The sequence below is a fragment of the Bos indicus x Bos taurus genome, chromosome 6 (genome assembly GCF_003369695.1).
Source record: "Bos indicus x Bos taurus breed Angus x Brahman F1 hybrid chromosome 6, Bos_hybrid_MaternalHap_v2.0, whole genome shotgun sequence".
In the NCBI taxonomy this organism is placed as follows: Eukaryota; Metazoa; Chordata; class Mammalia; order Artiodactyla; family Bovidae; genus Bos; species Bos indicus x Bos taurus.
In genome coordinates, this window is record NC_040081.1 from 12,545,649 (window position 1) to 12,569,408 (window position 23,760).

The 23,760-nt window shown below is 40.5% G+C and overlaps 1 protein-coding gene and 1 long non-coding RNA gene across 43 annotated transcripts in view; one reads left to right on the plus strand and one right to left on the minus strand.

The window, feature by feature from the left end:
* The window catches only part of ANK2 (ankyrin 2), a 365,297-nt gene that overhangs the window by 94,502 nt on the left and 247,035 nt on the right, over positions 1 to 23,760 (minus strand). For 36 of the 42 annotated variants that reach the window (XM_027543772.1, XM_027543778.1, XM_027543779.1 and 33 more), the window contains 7 exons: positions 21,068 to 21,265; positions 17,303 to 17,401; positions 16,656 to 16,754; positions 10,379 to 10,576; positions 5,719 to 5,817; positions 4,614 to 4,712; positions 905 to 1,003 (listed from right to left, as the gene is read on the minus strand). In XM_027543772.1, coding sequence (XP_027399573.1) covers positions 905 to 1,003; positions 4,614 to 4,712; positions 5,719 to 5,817; positions 10,379 to 10,576; positions 16,656 to 16,754; positions 17,303 to 17,401; positions 21,068 to 21,265 — 891 coding nt within the window. Of the gene's footprint in view, positions 1 to 291; positions 501 to 904; positions 1,004 to 4,613; positions 4,713 to 5,718; positions 5,818 to 10,378; positions 10,577 to 16,655; positions 16,755 to 17,302; positions 17,402 to 21,067; positions 21,266 to 23,760 lie in introns of those variants that run through there. The other 6 variants (XM_027543802.1, XM_027543804.1, XM_027543803.1 and 3 more) reach the window with 2 other exon arrangements.
* Positions 300 to 22,629, plus strand: LOC113894014. Its single transcript, XR_003511435.1, has 2 exons — positions 300 to 379; positions 22,545 to 22,629. It is a non-coding gene; the product is annotated as an uncharacterized LOC113894014 (long non-coding RNA).

Genomic DNA, 23,760 nt, shown 5'->3' on the forward strand with positions numbered 1-23,760 from the left:
GAGAAAGGCAAGTGAGAGCGGGGTGGGGGGATGGCGGGGTGAGCCAATGAGCTCACTCGCGGCTCCACATGAGCCAGCATTTTCTTCCAAAACAAGGCACAGCTTAGGAAAATCACTAGTTTTTACCATTACATCTGAATCTTCTTTGTAACTTCTTCAAACTATAGCCCAGGTCACCATGGTAACACAACAAGCTGCATCTGCCTGCTCTAATAAGAAGCACTCGATTGCTTTAACCCTGAGGTTGTCGAGCTAGCGCTCCGAATTCTGTACTGTGCTTAGGAGAGTCACCTTTGAATCCAGAAGGAGGCCTCCGAAGAAAACTATTCAAGAATCAAGTACACTCAGTCCTCATCAGAAGTCAGGCCATCTGCTGCAGGTAAGATGTTACCACAGGGAACGCGGCAACATATTTAGCTACAGCTGTGCAAAAGTTCCCCGTGCAGCAAAAGAACACAAACAAGCAACTGAGGCCCCAGGCCAGGCCACTGGGGATCTCGGTTGGTTTAATTGCACCGCTTAGTTTACATTTCAATGGCTCAACATCCCAAAGAGCTCCGTTGGAGCCAGCGGCCTCGGAAAGCGTACTCCCTTAAGAAGATCGGGCGGGAGGGGTGGACTCCTCTCCCAGCCGACAGCCAGCTGGAAGCCGAGCCAGTTTCCGCAGCCCGAGCCCGGGGCCCCCTCCCGGGAGGGAAGACTGAGTCAGGACGCTGCGCTCCCTCCTGGGACCAGCGCTCTCAGAAATCACATGCTGATTTCTGGAAATCCTGGGCTTTCCCCCCGAGTGCGGAGGTTTAAGAAGGATGTGGGGGGTTGGAGGACTCAGCTCCGCCAAGCGGCTCCCGGGAAGGGGGATTCTAAGTCAATCAAAGAGAAAGAGGGGCAGCCGGCGCCCCCTTACCGCGGTGGTAGCGTTGGGCTTGGCCCCGTGCTGCAGCAAAACATTGATGATGTGCGTGTGGCCCTGTTGGGCGGCTTGGTGCAAAGGCGTGTAGCCATTCTGTAGACGACGGCAGCGGCGGCGGACCCAGCAGGGGTGTGCGGGAGAAGGAAGAAAACTAGTTAGCCTTCATTTTGAATTTCTTGGTCTTATTTACACCCAAGTCGGCGCGGAGGCCTGTTTCTCTGGAGCAAGATATCACCAGCAACCCATTTTCTCAGCAGCACAACTCCCTCACACCTTATGGTCCGCTAAACAAAGAGGCTGGCTTCTAAAATTAGCAAGATCAACAAACTCCAAATGGTAACTATTATTATGTTTTCACCAATTAGCATTCTAATTAGCATTCACAATGAATATGCTGAGCAAGGAGATATTATAATGAGGAAGAGTATTATCACAGTGACTCCTTCCCTAGGAAAAATGGGAGCATCAACTGTTGAACTCAAACTTAGGAGGATCATACAAACCAGTTTGTTCATTGTGACTTCCTGCGTCACTAACCTCTGGGCTAGCTTTAGGAATTCTAAACTAGTGACAGTAAATTGCAGTCTTCTATCCCCTTCAGAAAATCCTCAAAGATGTACACACTTAACAAAAGACTTCATTGGGAGCTGAGTGGCCCACTTTCAAATAAAAACTCCTTTAAAAGTAGGTTCTTTTAAACATTCTGGTCTAAACTTTCACTTGGATGAAAGTTCTGCAACTGTGATTTGTGAAAAATTGAGGTTAGTGAGAAGCCAATCTTGCTCAGAACTCTAGTGAGTTCTAGGTGTGGTACAGATTGGTTGCATGCGGACATCAATTCAAGCAAACTGCACTGGAATCCTTGGAGGCACAGTGAAACGGTAATAGCTGTCGTGTCCTAAGCACCCATTTTATGCCAGATATTGGACCTTATATTTATTCTCTTAATCTTTACTACCATTCTGAAAATGAGGGTGCTTGGTACACAGCAGGTGTCTTATAAATGAGTTCATGAACAAATGAGTGAATGCATGAATACTTGTCTCCCTATTTCAGAGATGATGAAACTGAAAATAACGGGGCTAAGTAATTTGTTCACAGTCATTCTAGGTTCAGATCCGAGGTAGAAGATCATGAAGACAATGACCATCAGATTACTTTTTTATTGTCTCCCTGCCTCACCCTGATAAAAATGTATCTGTATATGTCACACCCCAGGGTCCTGGGCTCTAAGTTCTGAGTAGCCCATTCATACCTTAAACGTGTAAGAGTATACATCCCCTATTTCCAGTGTCACTACCTCTTCATGACCAACATTTGCTTCTCCCGTCTGCATGAAGTGACTATCCCTATGCTGTTAAAAAGAAAACTACGGGCCCAAAATAGAGTCACTTATGCCAGGCAACCCCACCACATTGGGGCTTAATACCTAACCTAACAGAAGCTTCAACCTCCCCAGAAATGTCATCTTAATCGGTCAGTCAGGAATTTTCTGGTCAGCACCAAGGGGATAATCTGCCACGTGGGGCCCCTGCATACAAGGAAGATGAGGTAGTCTGCCACTGAGACCCCTTTTGTCTGCCATACATAGGTTACCTTTTTTTTTTTTTTTTTTTACGACTTCCTTGTTCAGCATTTAAAAACCCTTCCCTTTCTGTCTTCCTTGGGAACTCCTCCCTACTTGCTAGATGGATGCCACCCTTCATGAATCATTCAGTAAGGCCAAGTAGAGCTTTAAAATTTACTTGACTTAAAAGACTTTTAAAAAAGCACCGCACAGGGTGCCACTTGATCCCGTCTGTGCTCTCACTTGGGCCTTTCCATCCATGGGGATGTACCGTATGTGTGAGAGTCTGTCTGAGGATCTCTCAGACTGGAATGTCATCAGCTCAGCCTTGTCTGCTATATATCCCTGTAATGGGATGACTCCAGGAAACCTGGAACTATAAATCAACTTCAGGGACTCTGAAAACATAGCTGTTACAGGCACTCTGCTCTCAAATCAGGCAATCCATGGATATTTCAGGAGCATAAAATAAGTAATATTTCTTTTCTTAAAATTTTTTTTTCCTTTCCATTGTGTTTATAAATACTACACTGAAGTTTTACAAACTTTTCCAAATTTTTATACCAAGTGATGAATGTTTGAAGAGTAAAGGAAATACACATATTTTCATAGCAACAAAACAATTTGTAGTAACTATGGTTACATATGAGATGTGAGGAAGAAAACTAAATTTCTTCTCCAAAAGTGTCATTCTATGTGAAAACATTCTGAAGTGTTTATTAAAAGACTGTCCTTGGAGGTATGGATCAATCCACTCCTCTGAAGATATATGAAAAGATACTTCCAATTGCAAGTAAAATCTACATAGTTCACTTTTTAAAAACCTTGAAAGTTAAACTGAGATTTTTCTCCAGATGTCCATTTGAATGCAGATCAAACCCGAGGGAGACAAATGATGCTATCCAGACCACATGTTTGGCTTCTCAATATTATAACTATTTCAACAAACACCTAAGATAAAAATATAGTAAATATTTTCAAGTTCTGCCAAAATCTCATTGCATTGCTGCATTAGGCCTTACAAGAGAATACCTGGATTCCAAAAGTCTTTCGTGTAGTACTTGTATGTGAACTGACTCAGCCAAAATGGTATTACACATTAATGCCTGAGGGAGACCTCATGTTGGAGCTTTCAAATATGTCTCCAAGTACAGTTTCATGAGAACTCAAGAATTGCTCAGAAACTAGGCAGTCACCATTCTTGCTCAAGTCAGATTAGAAGTTTTGTATCTCAAATGTTAATAGTACAATTTTAAAAATAACTTTAATTCACTTACAAATATACTTATGTATAGACATGCTTTTGTTTATGCTTCAAAGAGGATATGAAAAAGCTAACTTCTGAAATTTGTTGTTTCTAATTAGTATCATCTTGAATGATGACTGAAAAATCCTGAATGTGCTCACAGTAATTTACTTGCGCCTACTCACGTAGCTGAAAATTAGGGATCTGTGATACATAAACGATGCAATTACATACATTTTTGGACTAAAAACATTGGAGCTCCTAGGTTACACTATGCATAGTACCAATATTTTACCCATTTCTCTTCCCTTGAAATAATCTGAATGTACTGAAGTGTGGTGTTATGTTCCCATCATGCTTTGCAGGATAGAACCCTTCAGATTACAGTGTGAAACATACTCAGCTCTATATTATCCTTGAAAACTCCCAGCCCAGGCTTACATATTACTGCCTCACTGAGCACGACCACGTGGTATCCCAAATGTGACAGAGTTCATTAAAATGAAAGGCAGGCAGTCCAGGCGGCCTAATTGTATTTTCTCACTACGGGATGAAGGCTGGGGGAAGGGGGTCAAGGCTCTGAAACAAGGTAAAGGAAATTGGCCTGAACATCAAGATGTTCTTGCTGGCATCTATTGCATCCTGCAGCGAATTGTTAAATTGCTGTCAGCTACTTGAACTTCCTAACAGAAGTAGTTCTGAAGCTGACGTACATGGCTGTCAAAGGTTATTAAAAAGAAAAGTCTCAAACAATTGCACAAAGCTTCATGGCTTATTCAAAATCACTAGAAGCACTAAAAGGAAAATATGTAACTATGGTGAGCTAGTGAAGTGTCCCTATGGCTGAACCAATGGCTTACAGAAAACAGAAATGAGTACAAGTATTTTACCTTGGTTTTTGCATTGACATTTGCTCCCTGCTTCAGAAGGAAGTTGACCATTTTCACGTTTCCATAGTGACAGGCCACAATTAAAGGAGTGTAACCAAGCTATAAAGAATAATAAATAAATTACTATTCCAGTGGTTAAAACTGAAGGGGAGAGGGATTAGGGAGAACTTCAGTTCTGGCAGGATTGGTAGAAATTCTATTTGCTTGTATAGATATTACTTAGCAGATGATATATACATCCTATGGATATAGAGATGGACAGGAGCAGACCCCTGAGCACAGGAACTTAATGCAGCACAGGAGATCCATCACTGGGCAACTTAATCTGACAAAGAGCTAAGAGAAAGACACAAATAATAGGCTCTGAAAACACGGAAGAGAGACTGAGTCTAATAGGATCCAGAGGAGATGCACAGAAAACACAGAATTTTTTGTTTTTGCTCACCTATGAGAATAAGATGAGTTCGTAGAATTTAATGACATAGAGAGAGAAAAGCTGTTTAGAAATCAAGGACATGGAGGCAAGCAGGCACAGGAAGAAGAAAGGAAGTCATTTTGCCTAACAGATGTGATGAGGCTGCTGCTGCTGCTGCTAAGTCGCTTCAGTTGTGTCCGACTCTATGCGACCCCATAGACGGCAGCCCACCAGGCTCCCCCGTCCCTGGGATTCTCCAGGCAAGAACACTGAAGTGGGTTGCCATTTCCTTCTCCGATGCATGAAAGTGAAAAGTGAAAGTGAAGTTGCTCAGCCATGTCCAACTCTTCTCGACCCCATGGACTGAAGCCCACCAGGCTCCTCCATCCATGGGATTTTCCAGGCAACAATACTGGAGTGGGGTGCCATTGCCTTCTCTGATGTGATGAGGGGGAGAGGGTAAACTTAAGCCTGCAAAGTTGGAATCCTTTGGTATCTTTTGCTATCCATTTTGACTTGATTCCAGTAAAAATGGAGAACCATTAAATATTTGTGAGCAGAGAGAGCCACAGTTGAATCAGAATGGCCATCTGAAGAGGCAGGGACTTGGACTTCGGGTGACATGAATGCGGGCTACTGGGAATCATCCAGGTTAGAACCTGTCCCGATATCAACAGTGATTGGCTTTACCTTTGTGTGTGCATCCTGGTCAGCCCCATGCTTGGTGAGAATATCAGCGACATTCACTTTATCTTCCTGGGCTGCAAGGTGTAAAGATGTGAGTCCACTCTATGGAGAGAATGAAAGCAAAGGGGTACATGTGAAGAAGAAAATACACAGTAGCATCTATAATAGCATGTAGTGAAAAAAATCCTGGAAAATTCAGAACTGCTCCCTAGAAACTGCATCTTTTGATATCTAAAACAAACCCTCCAAGTGAATATAACTTTCCATCAAAGACATGCTCTCTAAGCTAATCAACACTGCCCTCAAATTACATTTTCTGTATTGGATACTTATATTATGATGCAAGACTTTAAAATAACCCAGCTAATAAGCTTCCAAACAACATTCATTTCAAACCCGTTCTGATTCTCCTGCTGAGTCTATTTATTCACTTGAATAATTGATGAACCAATTACTGCTGCTGCTGCTGCTAAGTCACTTCAGTCGTATCCGACTCTGTGCGACCCCACAGACTGCAGCCCACCAGGCTCTCCGTCCCTGGGATTCTCCAGGCAAGAACACTGGAGTGGGCTGCCATTTCCTTCTCCAATGCATGAAAGTGAAAAGTGAAAGTGAAGTCACTCAGTCGTGTCTGACTCCTCGAGACGCCATGGACTGCAGCCTACCAGGCCCCTCCGTCCATGGGTTCTTCCAGGCAAGAGTACTGGAGTGGGTTGCCATTGCCTTCTCCGCAACCAATTACTACTTCTACTTTATAACTGCAGCAATAATGTATATTTTCATCAGTAAAACATCACATCAATGTAAAAAACATCCAGAGTTACAGGAAATGAGTTCAGAATAAATTTCTCCAGCACCCAAAGACAGAATACTATTTTAGGGATTTACCTAAGTGCTAAATAGTGACCCGATCACTCATATATCACACCATATATTTGGCCAGTTATATGTAAATTTCCTGGCATATGTACATCAAGTAATTATTTTAAGTACTTAGGCATGCAAATAAAGTACAGTTAAGAATTAATGAAAGAATAGAGAAAGTGATTTATTCAGTCAGTGCCACAATCTGACAGCCTCACTACATATGCAAGTATCTCCCATCAAGCAAAACTGAAATTTAAAGGGTATCTTTAAAACCTAAATCACTTGTACGTTTAAAACGTGTTTTTTGAGTAGCTCTCATATGCCAGGAAGTGTCCTAGACACTTGAATACATCAGTGAACAAAAGCCTTTGCCCTTTTAGAACTTACATTCCAGCTAACAGGATATTCATACCACATGTTCATCTCCTGCTGTTATTGTTCAAACACCTAGTGTATTTCTCCTCTCCCGGCGCATCTTGCATCTGCATGCTGCGGTATCCTACTTGTCCTCTGAGTTGGCACGCCCACTCCCCGAGTTCATAGCCAATCAAAGCGTCTCAACCATGGCCTGCAGGCCGGCTCTCCTACAGTCTGCTTGGGTTGAGAAATCTAAACCATGTTCTTCATGCTCTCTAGCCATGGTGTTACATCTATAAACTGACAAGTTCTCTGACCTTTAAAAAATCGAAGTAGTATTTATAGAGAAAAAAAAAAGAAAAAGATTCTCCAACTAGAGAAAGGGCTTTATGTTTAAGAGTCTGAGGCCTTTTAATTCTTAGAGTTCTGGCTGAGCTCAGCTTTGAGTTTCATAAACCATAAGAATGAGATGGAAGATACACCCTTCTGCATTAAAATGTTATCATTCCTAAACAAATAGTATATAGTCCTAAAGTATAAACATTATGAATATTAGGACAAAGCAGATTTTTCTTCATACTGTTATTCTCTATATTAAAATAGAAAACAAAATTATTTCTCCTTAGAAATAATCAGTCTTTTAAAAATGTTACTGTTAGCTAATTGGCCATCTTATCCTCATTTATAAAATGTCTTCACGGAAACATCTAACTTCATTTTAAATTGAATAATTGGGTACTATAGCTCAGCCAAGTTGACAGGACCAGGTGATTTCACTGATCAAGTCTATCCAACATTTAAAGAAAAATTAACAGCAGTCCTTCTCTAAAAAAAAAAAAAAAAAAGTTACTGAAGTGATCATTAAATGAAGTAATCATCAGATGTCTCAAAGGCATCTTTAATGGCATTTCAAATGTACATGCTGATTTCTACATTATTTGCAGAATGGATTTTTTACAATATAAGATGGCAAACTAACAACCAGTGTTAAAATCCTCTACAGTTTATTATGGTAAATTTTCATGCCTAAATTATGTAAACCTTCCTAATAAATTAAGAAAACAGAAAATGTTGAAAGAGTTCTTTTCAAAAAAAAAAATAATCTATTTAAAAAAAAAGTAATCTATTTCCTAAGATGTACTGGCAGACTCTACAATTGGTTGCTTTATTAGATGGGTGATTGGATAAGGAATGAAATATCTATTTCTGTATTATAGTTCTTATTAAGGAATAGTCACTTAGAGCATATTAGTTGATTTTAGTTGACCTTTCTTTTTGGTCACACTGAGTGGCATGAGAGATCTTAGTTCTCAAACCAGGGATTGAACCCATGCGCCCTTCAGTGGAAGCATGGATTCTTAACCACCAGACCACCAGGAAGTCCCTGACTTTAGTTGGTCTTAAATAGATAAAGAATATATGTAGTTTTAAAAAGCAATGGGAAATTTATTATCAGCTTTGCTTATTATCTAAGATACCTTCACAGTTGCATTTTCCTATATTTATTTCATATAAATTTATTATTATAATTTATAATATAAATAACACCAACCAAAAGGCAAGATTATATTTTTCGATATCATAGTTATTCAGATATATCTTAACATATTTACTGAAGTTTTACTCCAGTAACAAATACATCATCATTGATCTTTAGGAAATCACCCAATATTGAAATCATGTTATATAGTTAACATAAATACTTTGTGGTTCAAATGGAATATTTTTCTCCATTGCTGAGTGGAGAAAATATTCAAAAATACTCACTAAGTATTTGTTGACTGCTAAAATTGTCTCAAAAGAAGTAATATGTTTAAAAGAATACCATCAGGGAGGACATAGCAAACTGATTCTACATATATGTGTGTGCCATTTTTATGAATTAAAAATTACCCCATCAGAAGCACAGTGTGATCAGTTTCATGAAATGTCAATTCTACTCAAATTTTTGCATGATTCGTTAATGGATTTCTTGTGTTTATTTTCAAATGAAGATTTGTTTTTAATGGACAATAAACATATGACTCATTTGTGTACTGATGTAAAATGAAATATTCTACCACTGGTTTCATGATGAGACTGTCCCCAGGGAGCTCACAGACCACCTGAGTCCCATGATTTTAACAATCACAAGGAAATCCATGCCCCAGACTTTAAGGATTGTCTGGCTGACACATTGAATTTCACCGTAAAGCGTCATCATGTTCATTCTTGTTAAAAATGCAAATATCTTTTGGAGGGTTAAGCCTATAATTAGTCTCACCATACTTTAAAAAAGGATCTCTGAGGCCTTTTGATAGAGAAGAGAGAAATGCATAAGGGCAAGGAATGTACTGGAACACTTCTGAGTGATTAAGGCACAGAACAGGACTCTGGAGGCAGTCAAGACAACCTGTCTTTTTCACAGCTCTTTCTAAAGGACATAAGCTACATAACCTATTTACAAATATTACGACCAACTTATAATTGAGTCTCCAAAAGTAATAATTAACTCAACAGTGAGATGTGGAAAGTATCTTATTTGTTTATTTGTGGGAAATTCTAAGAAACTTAACTTTCACTAAACCCACACCATGTGTTAAAAAAAAGCATCAGAAGATGTAAACAATGAGCTAACTTATAAACAGGCTCCAATATTTTTGTTTCTCAGCAGCTAGTTCCAATGTAGTACAAAGAAGTGTTAAAAAAAAAAAGATAAGATACATAAATAGACAGGGTTATAGATATATATGGAGAAAGACTGGCATGTACTTGCAAAAATTTTAATATATTTTTCCGACATGTCCCTGACTTGTTCTATTATAGTTAATACACTTGTCCACAAAGGCTATTCTCTGGAGAGATGCTTTATTAAAAACACTGATTCTCTGACCACCACCATAACCACCCAAGCTAAGCAGAAATCATCATTTTACTGAGTTCCCCGCTACTGATCAACAGGTGCCTCTGATGCTCAGCCCCGCTGAGGATGACTTGGGTGGCAGGCACCGAACAACAGCTTAGAAGCAAGTGTTTGGACTGGGCCCCAGATGAAACAGCCAACTCTCCTCTCTCTCTGGAATCTGGAAGTAGGGCCAGCAGGTTCTATAGCAATCTGGACAGCTGCTTGAGCTGCGGTGATACTAACTCTTGGGAGCAACAGGATAGCCTCTCTGGTCACAGACAGAGAAGCAAAGGGAGCAGGCGCACAGAGAGAGGAAAATGACACCAACTTGCCAGAAAAGTCAAGACACAACCAGACAGCCCTCCAGGCAGAGTCTGTGAGCCTCGGCCCTCACTTCCTTCTGATTTTCCAGCCCCTCATAAGGCTTGACTCCTTTGCTACCCTTGAATTCTATAAGACATCCCTGTTTCTCTCCAATACATGCCCCCTTTTTGTTTCAAATTGTCTTAGATTGGTTTCTATTTACGTTGAAAGCAAGAGGCCAAACCGGAATACCTTGGTTGACATGTGGATATTGGCTCCCTTATCCAGAAGCAAGGTGACCATATCCGTGTGTCCCTCCTGCGAGGCCAGATGGAGTGGAGTGACTCCTTGCTTTGTCACGATGTTCGTCTCTGCTCCGTAGCTCAGGAGTGTGGAAGCTATCTGCATTTGATTCTTCTTGGCAGCAATATGTAAAGGAGTGTAGCCATTCTAAAAAAATAAAAACAAAAAAACACACCTATGTTGTAAGCTTAGCAATCGCCCTGATGTATGCCTAATGGAAATAAGATTCTTTAATCAATAGAAAAGTTAAAAAGTAAGGTTATAAGAAATCCAAATTCTTGCTCATCATAAGTTTCAGTCCAATAACGCCCAAATCTTTGCAAACCATTCTACTATATTTATAAGACAGATATAGACACAAATGCCCCAAAGCTTAGAATCTCCCCATCATAATGCTGCTCCTGAAGAACAACAAGCCAGATTCCTTGTCTACATCACCGTCCTTTAAATACCTGGAAATGGTTTTCATATCTCCCTTTAGTCTTCTCTTTTTCAGGTTAAATTTCCCATTCCTTCAACTATTCCTGACAGAAGCCCCATTTCTAGAGTTCTCCACTGAGGAGGACCTGCTCTGGACTGACTCTAGTTTGTTAGTATACTTTAGATATGATTTTAATAACAGAATAAAACAACATTATTCCCATGATCTTGTTATAACACCCCTACTAATGTGCTTCTAGTTGGAGTGTACTTTTTAATCATTTAACAACTATTTAGTATGTGCCTACCATAGCCAGGCAGTGTGTGTGGTGTGGTGAAAAAGATTTCTGTTGTTATTGTTCACTCGCTAAGTCACATCCAACTCTTTGCGACCCCATGGACTGTAGCACACCAGGCCTCCGTGTCCTTCACCATCTCCAGGAGTTTGCTCAAATTCATGTCCATTGAGTCAGTGATGCTATCTAACCATCTCATCCTCTGCCACCCTCTTCTCCTTTTGCCTTCAATCTTTCCCAGCCTCAGGGTCTTTTCCAGTGAGTTGGCTCTTGGCCTCAAATGGACAAAGTATTGCTGCTTCAGCTTCAGCATCAGTCCTTCCAATGAATATTCAGGGTTGATTTTCTTTAGGATTGACTGGTTTGATATCCTTGCTATCCAAGAGACTCAGGAGTCTAAGAGTCTTCCACAGTTCCACAATTCAAAAGCATCAATTCTTTAGTGCTCAGCCTTCTTTATGGTCCAACTCTCACATGTGGACATGATTACCAGAAAAACCATAACTTTGACTATATGGACTTTTGTCAGCAAAGTGATGTCTCTGCTTTATAATACTCTGTCTAGGTTTGTCCAAGTCTTCCTTCTAAGAAGCAAGAGTCTTTTAACTTTCCGGCTGCAGGCACTGTGAGAAGTGGTTTTGGAGCCCAAGAAAACAAAGTCTGTCTCTGTTTTCACTTTCTTTCTTTTCTCTCCTGGCCATGAAGTGATGGCACCAGATGCCATGATCTTTTAAATGTTGAGTTTCAAGCCAGCTTTTCCACTCTCCTCTTTCACCTTTTCATTAAGAGGCTCTTTAGCTCCTCTTCACTTTCTACCATTAGAGTAGTATCATCTCATTTCTGAGATTGTTGATATTTCTCCCAGAAATCTTGATTCCAGCTTGTGATTTATGCAGTCTGGCATTTCACATGATGTACTCTGCATATAAGTTAAGCATAGTGATAATATACAGCCTTGTCATACTCCTTTCATAATTTTGAACCAGTCTGTTGTTCCATGTCCAGTTCTAACTGTTGCTTCTTGACCCAAATACACATTTCTCAGGAGACAGGTAAAGTGACCTGATATTCCCATCTCTTTAAGAACGTCCAGTTTGTCGTGGTCCACACAGTCAAAAGCTTTCACATAGTCAATGAAGCAGAAGTAGATGTTTTTTCTGGAATTCCCATGCTTTCTCCATGATCCAATGGATTGGATGTTGGCAATTTGATCTCCGGTTCTTCTGCTTTTCTAAATCCAACCTGTATATCTGGAAGCTCTAAGTTCACATACTCAAAGCCTAGCTTAAGGGATTTTGAGCATTATCTTGCTAGTATGTGAAATGAGGACAACTGTATGGCAGTTTGAACATTTTTTGGCATTGCCCTTCTTTGGGATTGGAATAAAAACTGACCTTTTCCAGTCCTGTGGCCGTGCTGAGTTTTCCAAATTTGCTAACATATTGAGTGCAGCACTTTCACAGCATCATCTTTTAGGATTTGAAATAGCTCAGCTGCAATTCCATCATTTGATGGAATTCCATCAAAGCTGGAACACATTCTAGCTTTGTTCATAGTGATACTTCCTAAGGCCCACTAGACTTCACACTCCAAGATGTCTAGCTCTAGGTGAGTGATCATACCATTGTGGTTATCTGGGTCATTGAGACCTATCTTTTATATAGTTCTTCTGTGTATTCTTGCCACCTCTTCTTAATCTCTTCTGCTTCCTTTAGGTCCTTACCGCTTCTGTCCTTTATCATGACTATTCATGCATGGAATGTTTCTATGATATCTCCAGTTTTCTTAAAGAGAAGTCTCATCTTCCTCATTCTATTGTTTTCCTCTATTTCATTGCATTGTTCATTTAAGAAGGCCTTCTTATCTCTCCTTGCTCTTCTCAGAAACTCTCCATTCAGTTAGGTATATTTCTCCCATTTTCCCTTGCCTTTCACTTCTCTTCTTTCCTCAGCAATTTGTAAAGCCCTCTCAGACAACTATTTTGCCTTCTTGCATTTCCTTTTCTATGGAATGGTTATGGTCATGGCCTCCTGTACAATATTATGGGCCTCAGTCCATAGTTCCTCAGGTACTCTGTCTACTAGATCGAATCTCTTGAATTTACTCATCATCTCCGCTATATATTAATAAGGGGTTTGATTTAGGTTAGATCTGAACGGCCTAGTGGCTTTCCCTACTTTCTTTAATTTAAACAATAAAATCAGCTTATATTAATCTTGTGGTCAATCTTGTGGTCAATTAAAATCCTCAACCTCCTTTTTGTCTCTAAAAGCTACTCAAAGGTAGAAACATGAGGCTACTACCAGAAACCAGAGGAAGTCAGACTTTGCTTATAACAGCCTAAGTTTAAGCCTCACACTTGGTTAAAAGGACAAACAGATTAACAAAACTCTGGGACAAGTGTCAGTCTGGAACCTACACTGTTTCCTTTCCTTTTCTTTGTCAATTCTGGTAGAATTTTTCATGAAAAACATGTGGTGGAAACTAAAAGCGGTGACTTGCCATTAATTGGGAGACACTGAAGGGAAGCACAGCATACTGACGAAGTGCTTCTTATGAGATTCCTGAAGTCTAACTGCAAAGTGTCCCGAAAAATGAAAAGGGGCTTTGAGAATTTAAAAGGCCTTCTGTGTGGTCATGAAATCTGGATCCTCACACAGCCCTACGTTATCCCACTGTCTCCTTCTCTCCAAGTCAACAGAAGCATTTTTCAGATCCAATGAACATTTCCCTCTGAGCTGCTCGGGAAATTCAGCAGCTCTTCCTGGAAGCCTTCTCACAGGTCCCTTACGTTCCACATGATCTAGAACACTGCACTCGAACCATGGGCTCTACTGGATAAAAGGGCACAGAGATTATTGTGGACCCTATCAGTTTACACATTTCTTTCTTTTTTTTTGCAGTGGGCTTTCTTTCTTCAGCCCCAACTCTCCCCAGTCCTGTAGCACAGACTACCAAAGCTAAGCAAAGTATCAGTAAACCTACCAAGGTTAGGTAAAATCCGGGACTCATGTAGAGAAGGACAGAGAGGTTTTAAAAAATTAAAAAAAAACAACATAAGAGATCAAAGAGAATGCTAAGTTGTAGCAATATAAGAGGTCTGACTGTCCAGCAGATACTTAACCTGGTAGTCTGAAGAGCCCTCCTAACTCCATATAGAGTCAAATTTGGGGGAACCAAATAAAAACAACAAACCCAATGAAGACTAAGAAAGGATTCTGGAGTTTGCTAGAAAGAAGCAAAGAGGTTCCAGGCTCCCAGGGACTGTGTATGTGCGTGACAGGCGGGGTGGGTGGGGGATGGATGGGGTGGGGTGGGGGGTGGATGGGGTTTGGGGGCGGTTAGGGCGCTGTAGTGAGCAGTGTCGAGAGTGGCAGCAGGGCTGGGGTCCGCCCACTGGCAGGCTCTTGGAGCAGCCTCAGAGCTATATGTGTGTGTGTGTGTGTGTGTGTGTGGCAGGCGGGGTGGGGTGGGGTGGGGGATGGATGGGGTGGGGTGAGGTGGGGTGGGGTCGGGGGATGGATGGGGTTTGGGGGCAGTTAGGGCGCTGTAGTGAGCAGAGTGTCGAGAGTGGAAGCAGGGCTGGGGTCCACCCACTGGCAGGCTCTTGGAGCAGCCTCAGAGCTACAGGAGTCATGCTCCCTGACAAGCTGGGGCAGGCGAGCAGAAGATACTAGAGGAGCCTCTGAAATCCGCCCACTGCAAACCCTGGAGCAGACGCTGCTCTCCCTAGTCTTAGGGACTCTGTATGTTTGCTCCTGAGTAAGGACCACACTTTGTCCGGTGAGAGATCAAGGCTATATTTGTCTCTTTAGAAAAACCATACACAGTATAAGTTAGGTCTTCTCTCCCTGGTAGATTGAGAGTCTTGTAGGGGGAGAACATCCATTTTAGTTTTACAACAACCCTTTCTTTATACATATTAAGAGTTCAGATAAAGAGTTGTGTTGGGTATTGACAAAGTCTTTCATATCTTTGTTTAAAATGTTCAGCCTAGAAAGTTAATGGAAAAAACACTGGGATGTTAAATGAGCAGGTATTTTTTATTCCATTGGGATAGTTGCTCAGTCTTCATTCTTTCATTAAAATTTATTGAGAACCTACATAATCGTGTATGAGACACCTCAGAGACATACAAATATGAATACAACATGATTACTGTCCTCAAATAGTTTATAGTCTAGTAAGAAGAAAGACATTTTATGACAAATGCAGAATTGATGACATTATAGAGAAAAGGAGTTATAAATAAGAATAGTATGTGCAATAATAAAATATGTCCTGCTCTTTTGATAAACATCACAAGCTATATATTTGTAACAATAAAATATGTATATACATATTTACACATACACATATAGGCACATATGTAGGTATGGGTACAAAGTTTAAGTATTTGTAATAGTTTATCATATATAACATTTTTATATACAAAATATTATACAAAATCAACTTCTAAATAGAGTATTCCACTTTATTACACATGTATAATGTATATAGACATGTAAGTATATATGTACATGTTGCTACACCAGAAGAGGGATACGTCTCTCTCTAATGCTTTGGGATACAATAGACCTCGTAGTTAAGAGCTGGCTCTAAAGTCCGACTGTCTGAGATCAAATCCTAGCTCTGTCAATTCTTAGTCATGTAACTTTGGACTTGCAAACTAACCTATTTAAATCTCACTTCCTCATCTGTAAAATCGAATTACCCTCCTCTCACAGGATCATTATGAAAGTAAACGAGATATTGCACGTAAAGTCTTTGGCATATAGGTAGTAACAGCTGTGGCTCTACTATGTCATCTAATATAGCATGAATATTTTTCTACCACAATAAATAGTTTCTTTTTAAATAAACAAACTCTGACATGTTTTCAATATATGTCTGCTGAATGAATAAATGCAGCAGACAATAATGACGTTAGGTGTTATGTGACATTCATGTGTACTTTCAGTGTAATAAAGAGGCAGCTCAAATGATAGAAACATCATCCCAAGGTTCAAATCTTAGTTGGAGCTCTTTTATGAGTTGCTGCTATACATACTTCCAAAATGCATTCCTAGACTAGAAATTTAAAAGGATGTATGCTATAGTTAACAAGAATGCAACATCTAAAAACCAAAGAGCATTTCATAGAGCACAATGAAAATTCTGAGTCAGAAAAAATGAGCAAATAAAAGGGTGGGTGTACCACATTTGGTTTATACGAGAAAAGAAAAAACCTGAACTTATGTCAAAACTCATACTTCTGAGTCTAAAACACGGAGTCCTGGCAGTAAGAGTCATCTTTCCTGGCTCCTGGGCACATCTCCTTAATTTTTGCTGACTTGTAAAAAATTTTAAAAGGTTTCGTGGAATCAAATGGAAGGGGAAAAATGTTAATACCAAAAGCTACTATCAGTACTAGTTGCAGTTATAACAATACCGTATGTTTAAAAACCAGTTCCCATGTGCTGTCAGATCAGTTACATCCTACACCTGTAAGCCCTTTCTGTGGTCCTCACCTTGGCCATGGCGTGAGGGGAAGCACCCTTCTCCAGTAACAGCAGCGCCACCTTCTGGTTGTCATAGTGAGCAGCAACATGGAGCGGGGTAAGGCCATTCTGTAAAGGGTGTGTTTAAGTTTCAGTATTAATAAATTAGCATTAGCTGCTGTAAAGCTGCCAGGATGCATGGAAAATGATACCGATTAAGTTCATGTTAATGCATTAATATAGTCAATAGGAAAAAATCAAAGTAAATATCTCATGATTTTCAGGTTAGAAATGTAACTAAACCTGAAAATGAGCAGTTGAGCTTACAATTAACACAGAGCATCTGGATTCCACCATAAAAAAATGTCTAAAATGCCATGTAAGAATTATTACATTAACATTGCAAGGATTCTTTCTAATATAGAGAAGTTCTGGACCCTGTTGTTAAATCAACACACGTTTGAGACACAGCCTTTTTAAACACCTTCAGAATCGGTATGTATGTGGATAGGTCACAGATAGACACCTGCATCATGTCTATTTGGCATAGATTCAACAATTACATTGATATTTCTTTCAGAAGACTGAGAAAAATATCTTGAAACAGCGATCCCCCAAGTTTTGAAATTAACCGAGTTATAGGCTAAGAACAAACATGCATTACTGAAAGCTTTTACCTTCCCCGCAGAATCTGCGGCAGCACGGCGTTGCAAGAGAAGTTTTGCCACATCCAGGCTCCCATACTTGGCAGCTACGTGCAAGGGGGTAAAACCCTTCTGAAAATGGGAAGAACAAAAGTAAAATGTAGCATTTGTCTTTGTGACTGCTAACAAAATCCTTTTAACAAAACCTATTAAGCAAACTATGTTGATTCTCCACTTGGGAAAAATACTGGAAACATTAAATCTGTTAGTCATAAATGAGGACTAGAATAAGGAATGAAATTTAACAAGCAAGAGTTTGGCTTGACAGACTTGACAAAAGAAATCTTATTTTGAGGGCTTCGAGACTGAAATTGGACCTTATAGGCTTGGAATGTGCAAGGGTCAGTAAAATGGCTCTGATCTGTGAGTGGAAAAAAAAAAATCCTGTATTTTTCTTACCTCTAAAATTAACAGGATTAAAACAATAGTGCCTTCTGTCCAGACTCTTTTTTCCTATTCTTTTTATAATACCTGAATTCCAAATTTCTTCATTTAAGGTTTAGGGTATTTTAGCAGTCATGATAAAAAAACAAGTGATTTGTGATTCAGTTGATTGCATTTTCTGCAGAAATAGCAAGATAAATGGTGGACAGAACAAAAAGTGTTCACCTTAAAAACCACCTCTCCTCCTGAATGTTATCCCTTTTCTCAGAAGACCCACACTTTATCTAATACCTTTTGGAAAATACGCTTTACTTCTGGCATTCTATTGAGCTGATTAACACCAGACTAACTGTTGCTTTCCTACACGTTTGTATATACAGATTCAATGTCTTGTGTGCCTAATCCACGTCACTCTGTAATTAGCAGTGTGTTACAAATATAGCCAAGTTCCTGGACTCAGATCTCTAGGATGGCACAGCTCCTACATCATGATCTCAAATCCATCCTATTGGCCAGACAGTCTAACCACATGCTCTTTTGGCACTGGGGTGGGCGTGGGAGGACTCTAAAGCTGACCAGGGCTTGCAAAACACACACAACAAACATGCCTGGGTTAAGTGGTCTAAGATATGCTCTATCCTCCAGAGCACTTAGGCCCTCAGAATACAGAATACAGAACATCCCTCAAGAAACAACACTGCTTTCTCACGGTATCACTATACAAATTATTTTTAAGATGTCTTTTTTTCTTTTTGCTTTTTTTGAACCTTAGGTACTAGTTAGTCTTTGGAGGAAAGTAAATCTGCTTTTTGCAAGTGTGGGAAGAATATAAGAAATCCATTTAAGCCAACATATGTTATTAATACTCTCCTCCCTACACACAATGACCGGGGTGACCCCCAGGGTGAAGTATAAACCACGTGGTAAAGAAGAAAAAAAATAAACTTTTATCCTTAAAGTCTTGCTGGAATAGTGATCCAGCCCCTTTATAAATTTGGAAACTATTATTAGACAAGACTACATAGAATCCTTACTGTAGAATCACAGAATAGAGGGTGGAAAATCTCTCTTGAGTCACACATTTTCCTTCTTCCCCTATGTTAATCGCATCAGGATTTCACTTGCCCTCTGATATTTATAAACACTCACATAGCTTTAATAACGGAGAAGGCAATGGCACCCCACTCCAGTGCTCTTGCCTGGGAAATCCCATGGACGGAGGAGCCTGGTAGGCTGCAGTCCATGGGGTCGCTAAGAGTCGGATACAACTGAGCGACTTCACTTTCACTTTTCACTTTCATGCATTGGAGAAGGAAATGGCAACCCACTCCAGCGTTCTTTCCTGGAGAATCGCAGGGACGGCGGAGCCTGGTGGGCTGCCGTCTACGGGGTTGCAAAGAGTCGGACACGACTGAAATGACTTTAATTCTAAAAATCTTTGAAAGACAAGGGACTATATTTTGTTCCCTATTTCTGTATTTTGCATATCTGAATTTCATTTATTTATCACCTTCGTCTGAGGAGACAATCACCCAACCTTTCTTGGGTTGCTATTGCTGCTATTCTTATTATTATTATGGAGCTGACCCTTGAATAAAATGGGTTTGCACTGTGGGAGTTCACTTATATGCAGATTTTTTTCAATGGCAAATACTATGGTACTGCACAGTCTGCATCTGGCTGAATCAGTGGCACCCCACTCCAGTACTCTTGCCTGGAAAATCCATGGACGGAGGAGCCTAGTGGGCTGCAGTCCATGGGGTCGCTAGGAGTCGGACACGACTGAGCGACCTCACTTTCCCTTTTTACTTTCATGCATTGGAGAAGGACATGGCAACCCACTCCAGTGTTCTTGCCTGGAGAATCCCAGGGATGGGGGAGCCTGGTGGGCTGCCGTCTATGGGGTCGCACAGAGTCGGACACCACTGAGCGACTTAGCAAGGCTGCACAATGGATATGGAAGAAACCAGGATACAGAGGAAGTGCGGATGTGAAGACAGACTACAAGTTACATGAATATTTTCAACTGCATGAAGTGTGGGTGCCCCAAACCTCCTCAGTGTTCAAGAATCAAACATGCTTTTTCTTGTTTATGATTTTAAAAAAATTAAAAATACTTTCAACCCTTTAGATTTCAGCATTTGAATAACTAACAGTTTCTTACATCAAAACATGTTTTGCAGTCATAGGCAACCATGTAGGTCACAATGGATAGTGGACTGCTTCTACTGCTAAGAGGACAGAAGCCACCGCAATACTTCAGTTTATACTTGAAAACTTCCTTCTCTCTCAGAGGTTGTATTTATGTCTACTTATTATGAGCAAATTGAAGGTGTCTCTTTACAATCTGAATCACTGTTGGACTTGTCGGAATTATTTTGCCCTGCAAACAATTCAGTTGTTGTAGGCTGTAACACGGCTCATTCTCCTCTTCTGGACTAGTTCATTTCTTTTGCTCCAGTAAATTGTGTTCATGTTTCATTCTAAGTCACATTCAAATAGTGTATCTCAAACACAATGCGTCAAGTGGAAAAAAATTTGTCTGCCCTAGCATTAAACTTGGAACACAAGTAAAATTCTGTGATACGGATTTTCTTTAGAAAATCTACTTTTCTACTTAAATTAGAATTAGATTAAAATTGTCTAATTTTCTATTAGACAATAGTGACTAATAAAGTGTGATTCTGCAGCCCACTTCTGTTTAACCACTGTGAGCTGGTTAAGCAGAAACCAGAAAAGGCGTGATCACTGACACCAAGGTTGGGAAAATGCAAGATTAAGTAAAGTGAACTTCTAGGTGATACTCTTGACAAACTCTTAACTCGTAACAAATACAGTACTGCTAGTCTAATGAAGTGTTCTTTTCCTCACTAGGAATACTAGCTCAATGTTATTTGGGAATAGTATTTTTTTTTCCTCGTGGCAATATATTACAGATTTTACCATGGAAAGTGAAGAGAATGTAGCCCCTGCTTTATGGAAATCATCTTAATTAAAGTTCTAGGGGGAATTCCCTGGCAATCCAGTGGTTAGGACGCCACATTCCCACCACAGGGAGCCCAGGTTTGATTCCTGGTCAGGGAACTAAGATCCCACAAGCCAGACAGCCTGGCCAAAATAATAATAATAAAGTTCTAGAAATAACACCAGCATTAAATTAGGAGAAGAAAATCCAGCCCTCTTTATTGAAGATACTATACGTAATCTCAAAATCCCCCTTGGTCATCTAGAAAATGAATCTCAAACATTCAAAGAGAAAGAAGTAAGTGGGAGGCTGACAGGAGCTCCGCCCTCCCTGCCTCTGTGACTCAGGGCTGCTCCCGGTCCACGTCGGCATGAAGCCACCCCTCTTACCTTGGTAGCCAAGGAGTGGGCTGCCCCCGCTTCCAGGAGGACCGAGGCCACGTCCACCTGTCCTTCCCTGGCAGAGATATGCAACGGCGTGTACCCATTTGTAGTGGCCGCATCTGGATGAGCCATATGTTGCAGAAGCAGCTGAACAATTTCTGTCTTACCCAGGCGGGAGGCAATATGCAAAGGCGTCTGTTCCTCCTACAACTCAAGTCAAGTAAAAAGTTAGTGCCAGGATACACCGAACTTTACCAATAGTGCATTTTACCCAGATGTTTCATGATGTCTCCTCGGAATCTCTAGGAACCTCTACCCCAAAGGAAATTATTTCAACTCTGACCACAGTTTATATCTTGTTACAGAATGACCTGTTTGGTCACAAACTCTTCCTCAGATTTTTTAAAAGTAGATATTTCCATGAACTTGGTCATCGTTTTCTGTACATGCCAAAATGCTTCTCAATTCATTAAGGCTTCAGCCCTCACTGATGTTTAAATATAAACCAGCTTATGGTTCTGAATAAGAAAGAAATGTAGTCCAGAAGTCCTAAGACCTAGATTCTCATCCAAAAGCTTTCACCAAGAGACAGTATTCTGGGAACCGAATCAAGAGAAAAAGAACAAAGGATGCTGGGAAAACGTTGTTATTATTCCACTTAGCAAGCCAAGGATACACATGCTGGTTATTTTCTTCAAGGAGAGACTGTGGATAAAGATGATATTGTAATCTGATTTAAAAAGATGTCATTCCAGGAAATGTGGCAGATGGGTCTGGGACTTGCATCCAGGGCTTCAAAGATCAAATGGAAGTCTGGCGAGAAGATAATGGGGTTAAGAATTTGCCAAGTGCTTTTCATTTAAAAAAGGGAGAGGATATAGCTGGTATAAGAGACAGGAAGGACACATTCAAGGAGGCTCAAGAAAACACCTGACTCTAATGTGTGGTCAGGAAAACGTTTTCAGTGTTCAGAAAACCAGGCCAAACTATTCTCTTATAAAAAGAAAATTGTGGGTAACCTTAGTGAGGAACAGAGGTATATCTCTAATCTGCCCAAGGGCATGTCCTAACAAAGGTGAAGGAGGAGAAGCTGGGCCAGCTTCCAGGGCTAAGAATGAATAGAGAAGATAGAGCGGGGAAGAATTGTTCAAAAAACGCAGTATCTGAAAGTTATAAGAAAAGAAGTATTAAGAGGGAGTGACAAGAAGAGATGGATCCAGGATGGTAAGAACAAAAGAATAAATAGGAATTATGTAGAACTGCGATTTTAGAAAAATTTGCACTTTCTAAACTTTTTTCATGTACTCAACAAGTCCTATGCTTATAACAGACCTCAAAGGAAGGTGTAGGATGTATTAGTCGGTCTTTTCCAGAGGAATTAAATGAGTTCTCCAGGACTGTCCGAGGTCACTCAGTTATTAAAACAGAACGTGAATTCAGGCAATGGATTCTAAAGACATTTCTTTGTCTGTTCATTCTACAGAGACAATATGATGGCCACTAAGAAAACTAATGGGCTTCCCAGCTGGCGCCAGTGGTAAAGAACCTGCTTGCCAATACTGCAGACGTAAGAGACATGGGTTCGATCCCTGGGCGGGGAAGATCTCCTGGAGGAGGGCATGGCAACCCACTCCAGTATTCTTGCCTGGAAAATCCCACAGAGACAGGATCCTGCTGGGTTACAGTCCAAAGGGTCGCAAAGGGTCAGACAAGACTGAGCGACTTAGCACACACGTAGGAAAACTAAGAGGGCAGTGGGGGATTCTCAAGAGGAAAGGAAACTGACAACACTTTAAAAGATACAACTTTCTCTGAAATACAGAGGAGATAAGAGAGGAGTGAAGAGAATGGACAACTACCAAAATAAATGGAAAGCAAAAACAGCAGCAACAATCAAAAGACCAAAGAACTTGAGGATAGCAATCATGAACATCTGTTGTTTCTGGGTGTCCTTTCTTGGACTTCCGCCCAGCAGATTTTGACAGAGGTGGGTGTTGCAAGTGACACACTCTAACATGTGTTTTCAGTGAGCAAGGGAGAGAGTCGGGGCAATGATAACCCCTCAATGCATAGCTGGGAAGCAACAAACCTTGACTAGTGGTGACTGAGTAACTGGCTAAATTATCAGTGTCTCGGTTCTTAGACCATAGAGCACTAAGGTAGTCGTTTTTTGTTTGTTAAAGTAAAGAAATAAGCTTTCTTGCCTAATTTCTTTAATTTTTGGTACAATCCTATTTGAAAATTGAAAAGGAAAGAACATACAGATTCAATAAGAAATTTTTTCCACCTGAAATCAGAGATTCTAAGACTTCTGAATGTTCAGGTTGTTGTTTTCCTGTTGAATAACAAAGGTTTAATTTGCCACCCCCAGTTAAAGCTAATTCAATCCAAAGCAAAGAACTGGGAAAGCACAGAAGATAATATTAAAGAAAAACTGTATGTATCTTGACCTTCTTGGTCTCCTTCAACTGTCAGTTCAGTCGCTCAGTCGTGTCCAACTCTTTGCGACCCCATGGACTGCTGCACGCCAAAACTCCCTGTCCATCACCAACTCCCAGAGCTTGCTCAAACTCATGTCCATCAAGTTGGTGATGCAATCTAACCATCTCATCCTCTGTTGTCTCCTTCTCTTCCTGCCTTCAATCCTTCCCAGCATCAGGGTCTTTTCCAATGAGTCAGCTCTTCGCGTCAGATGGCCA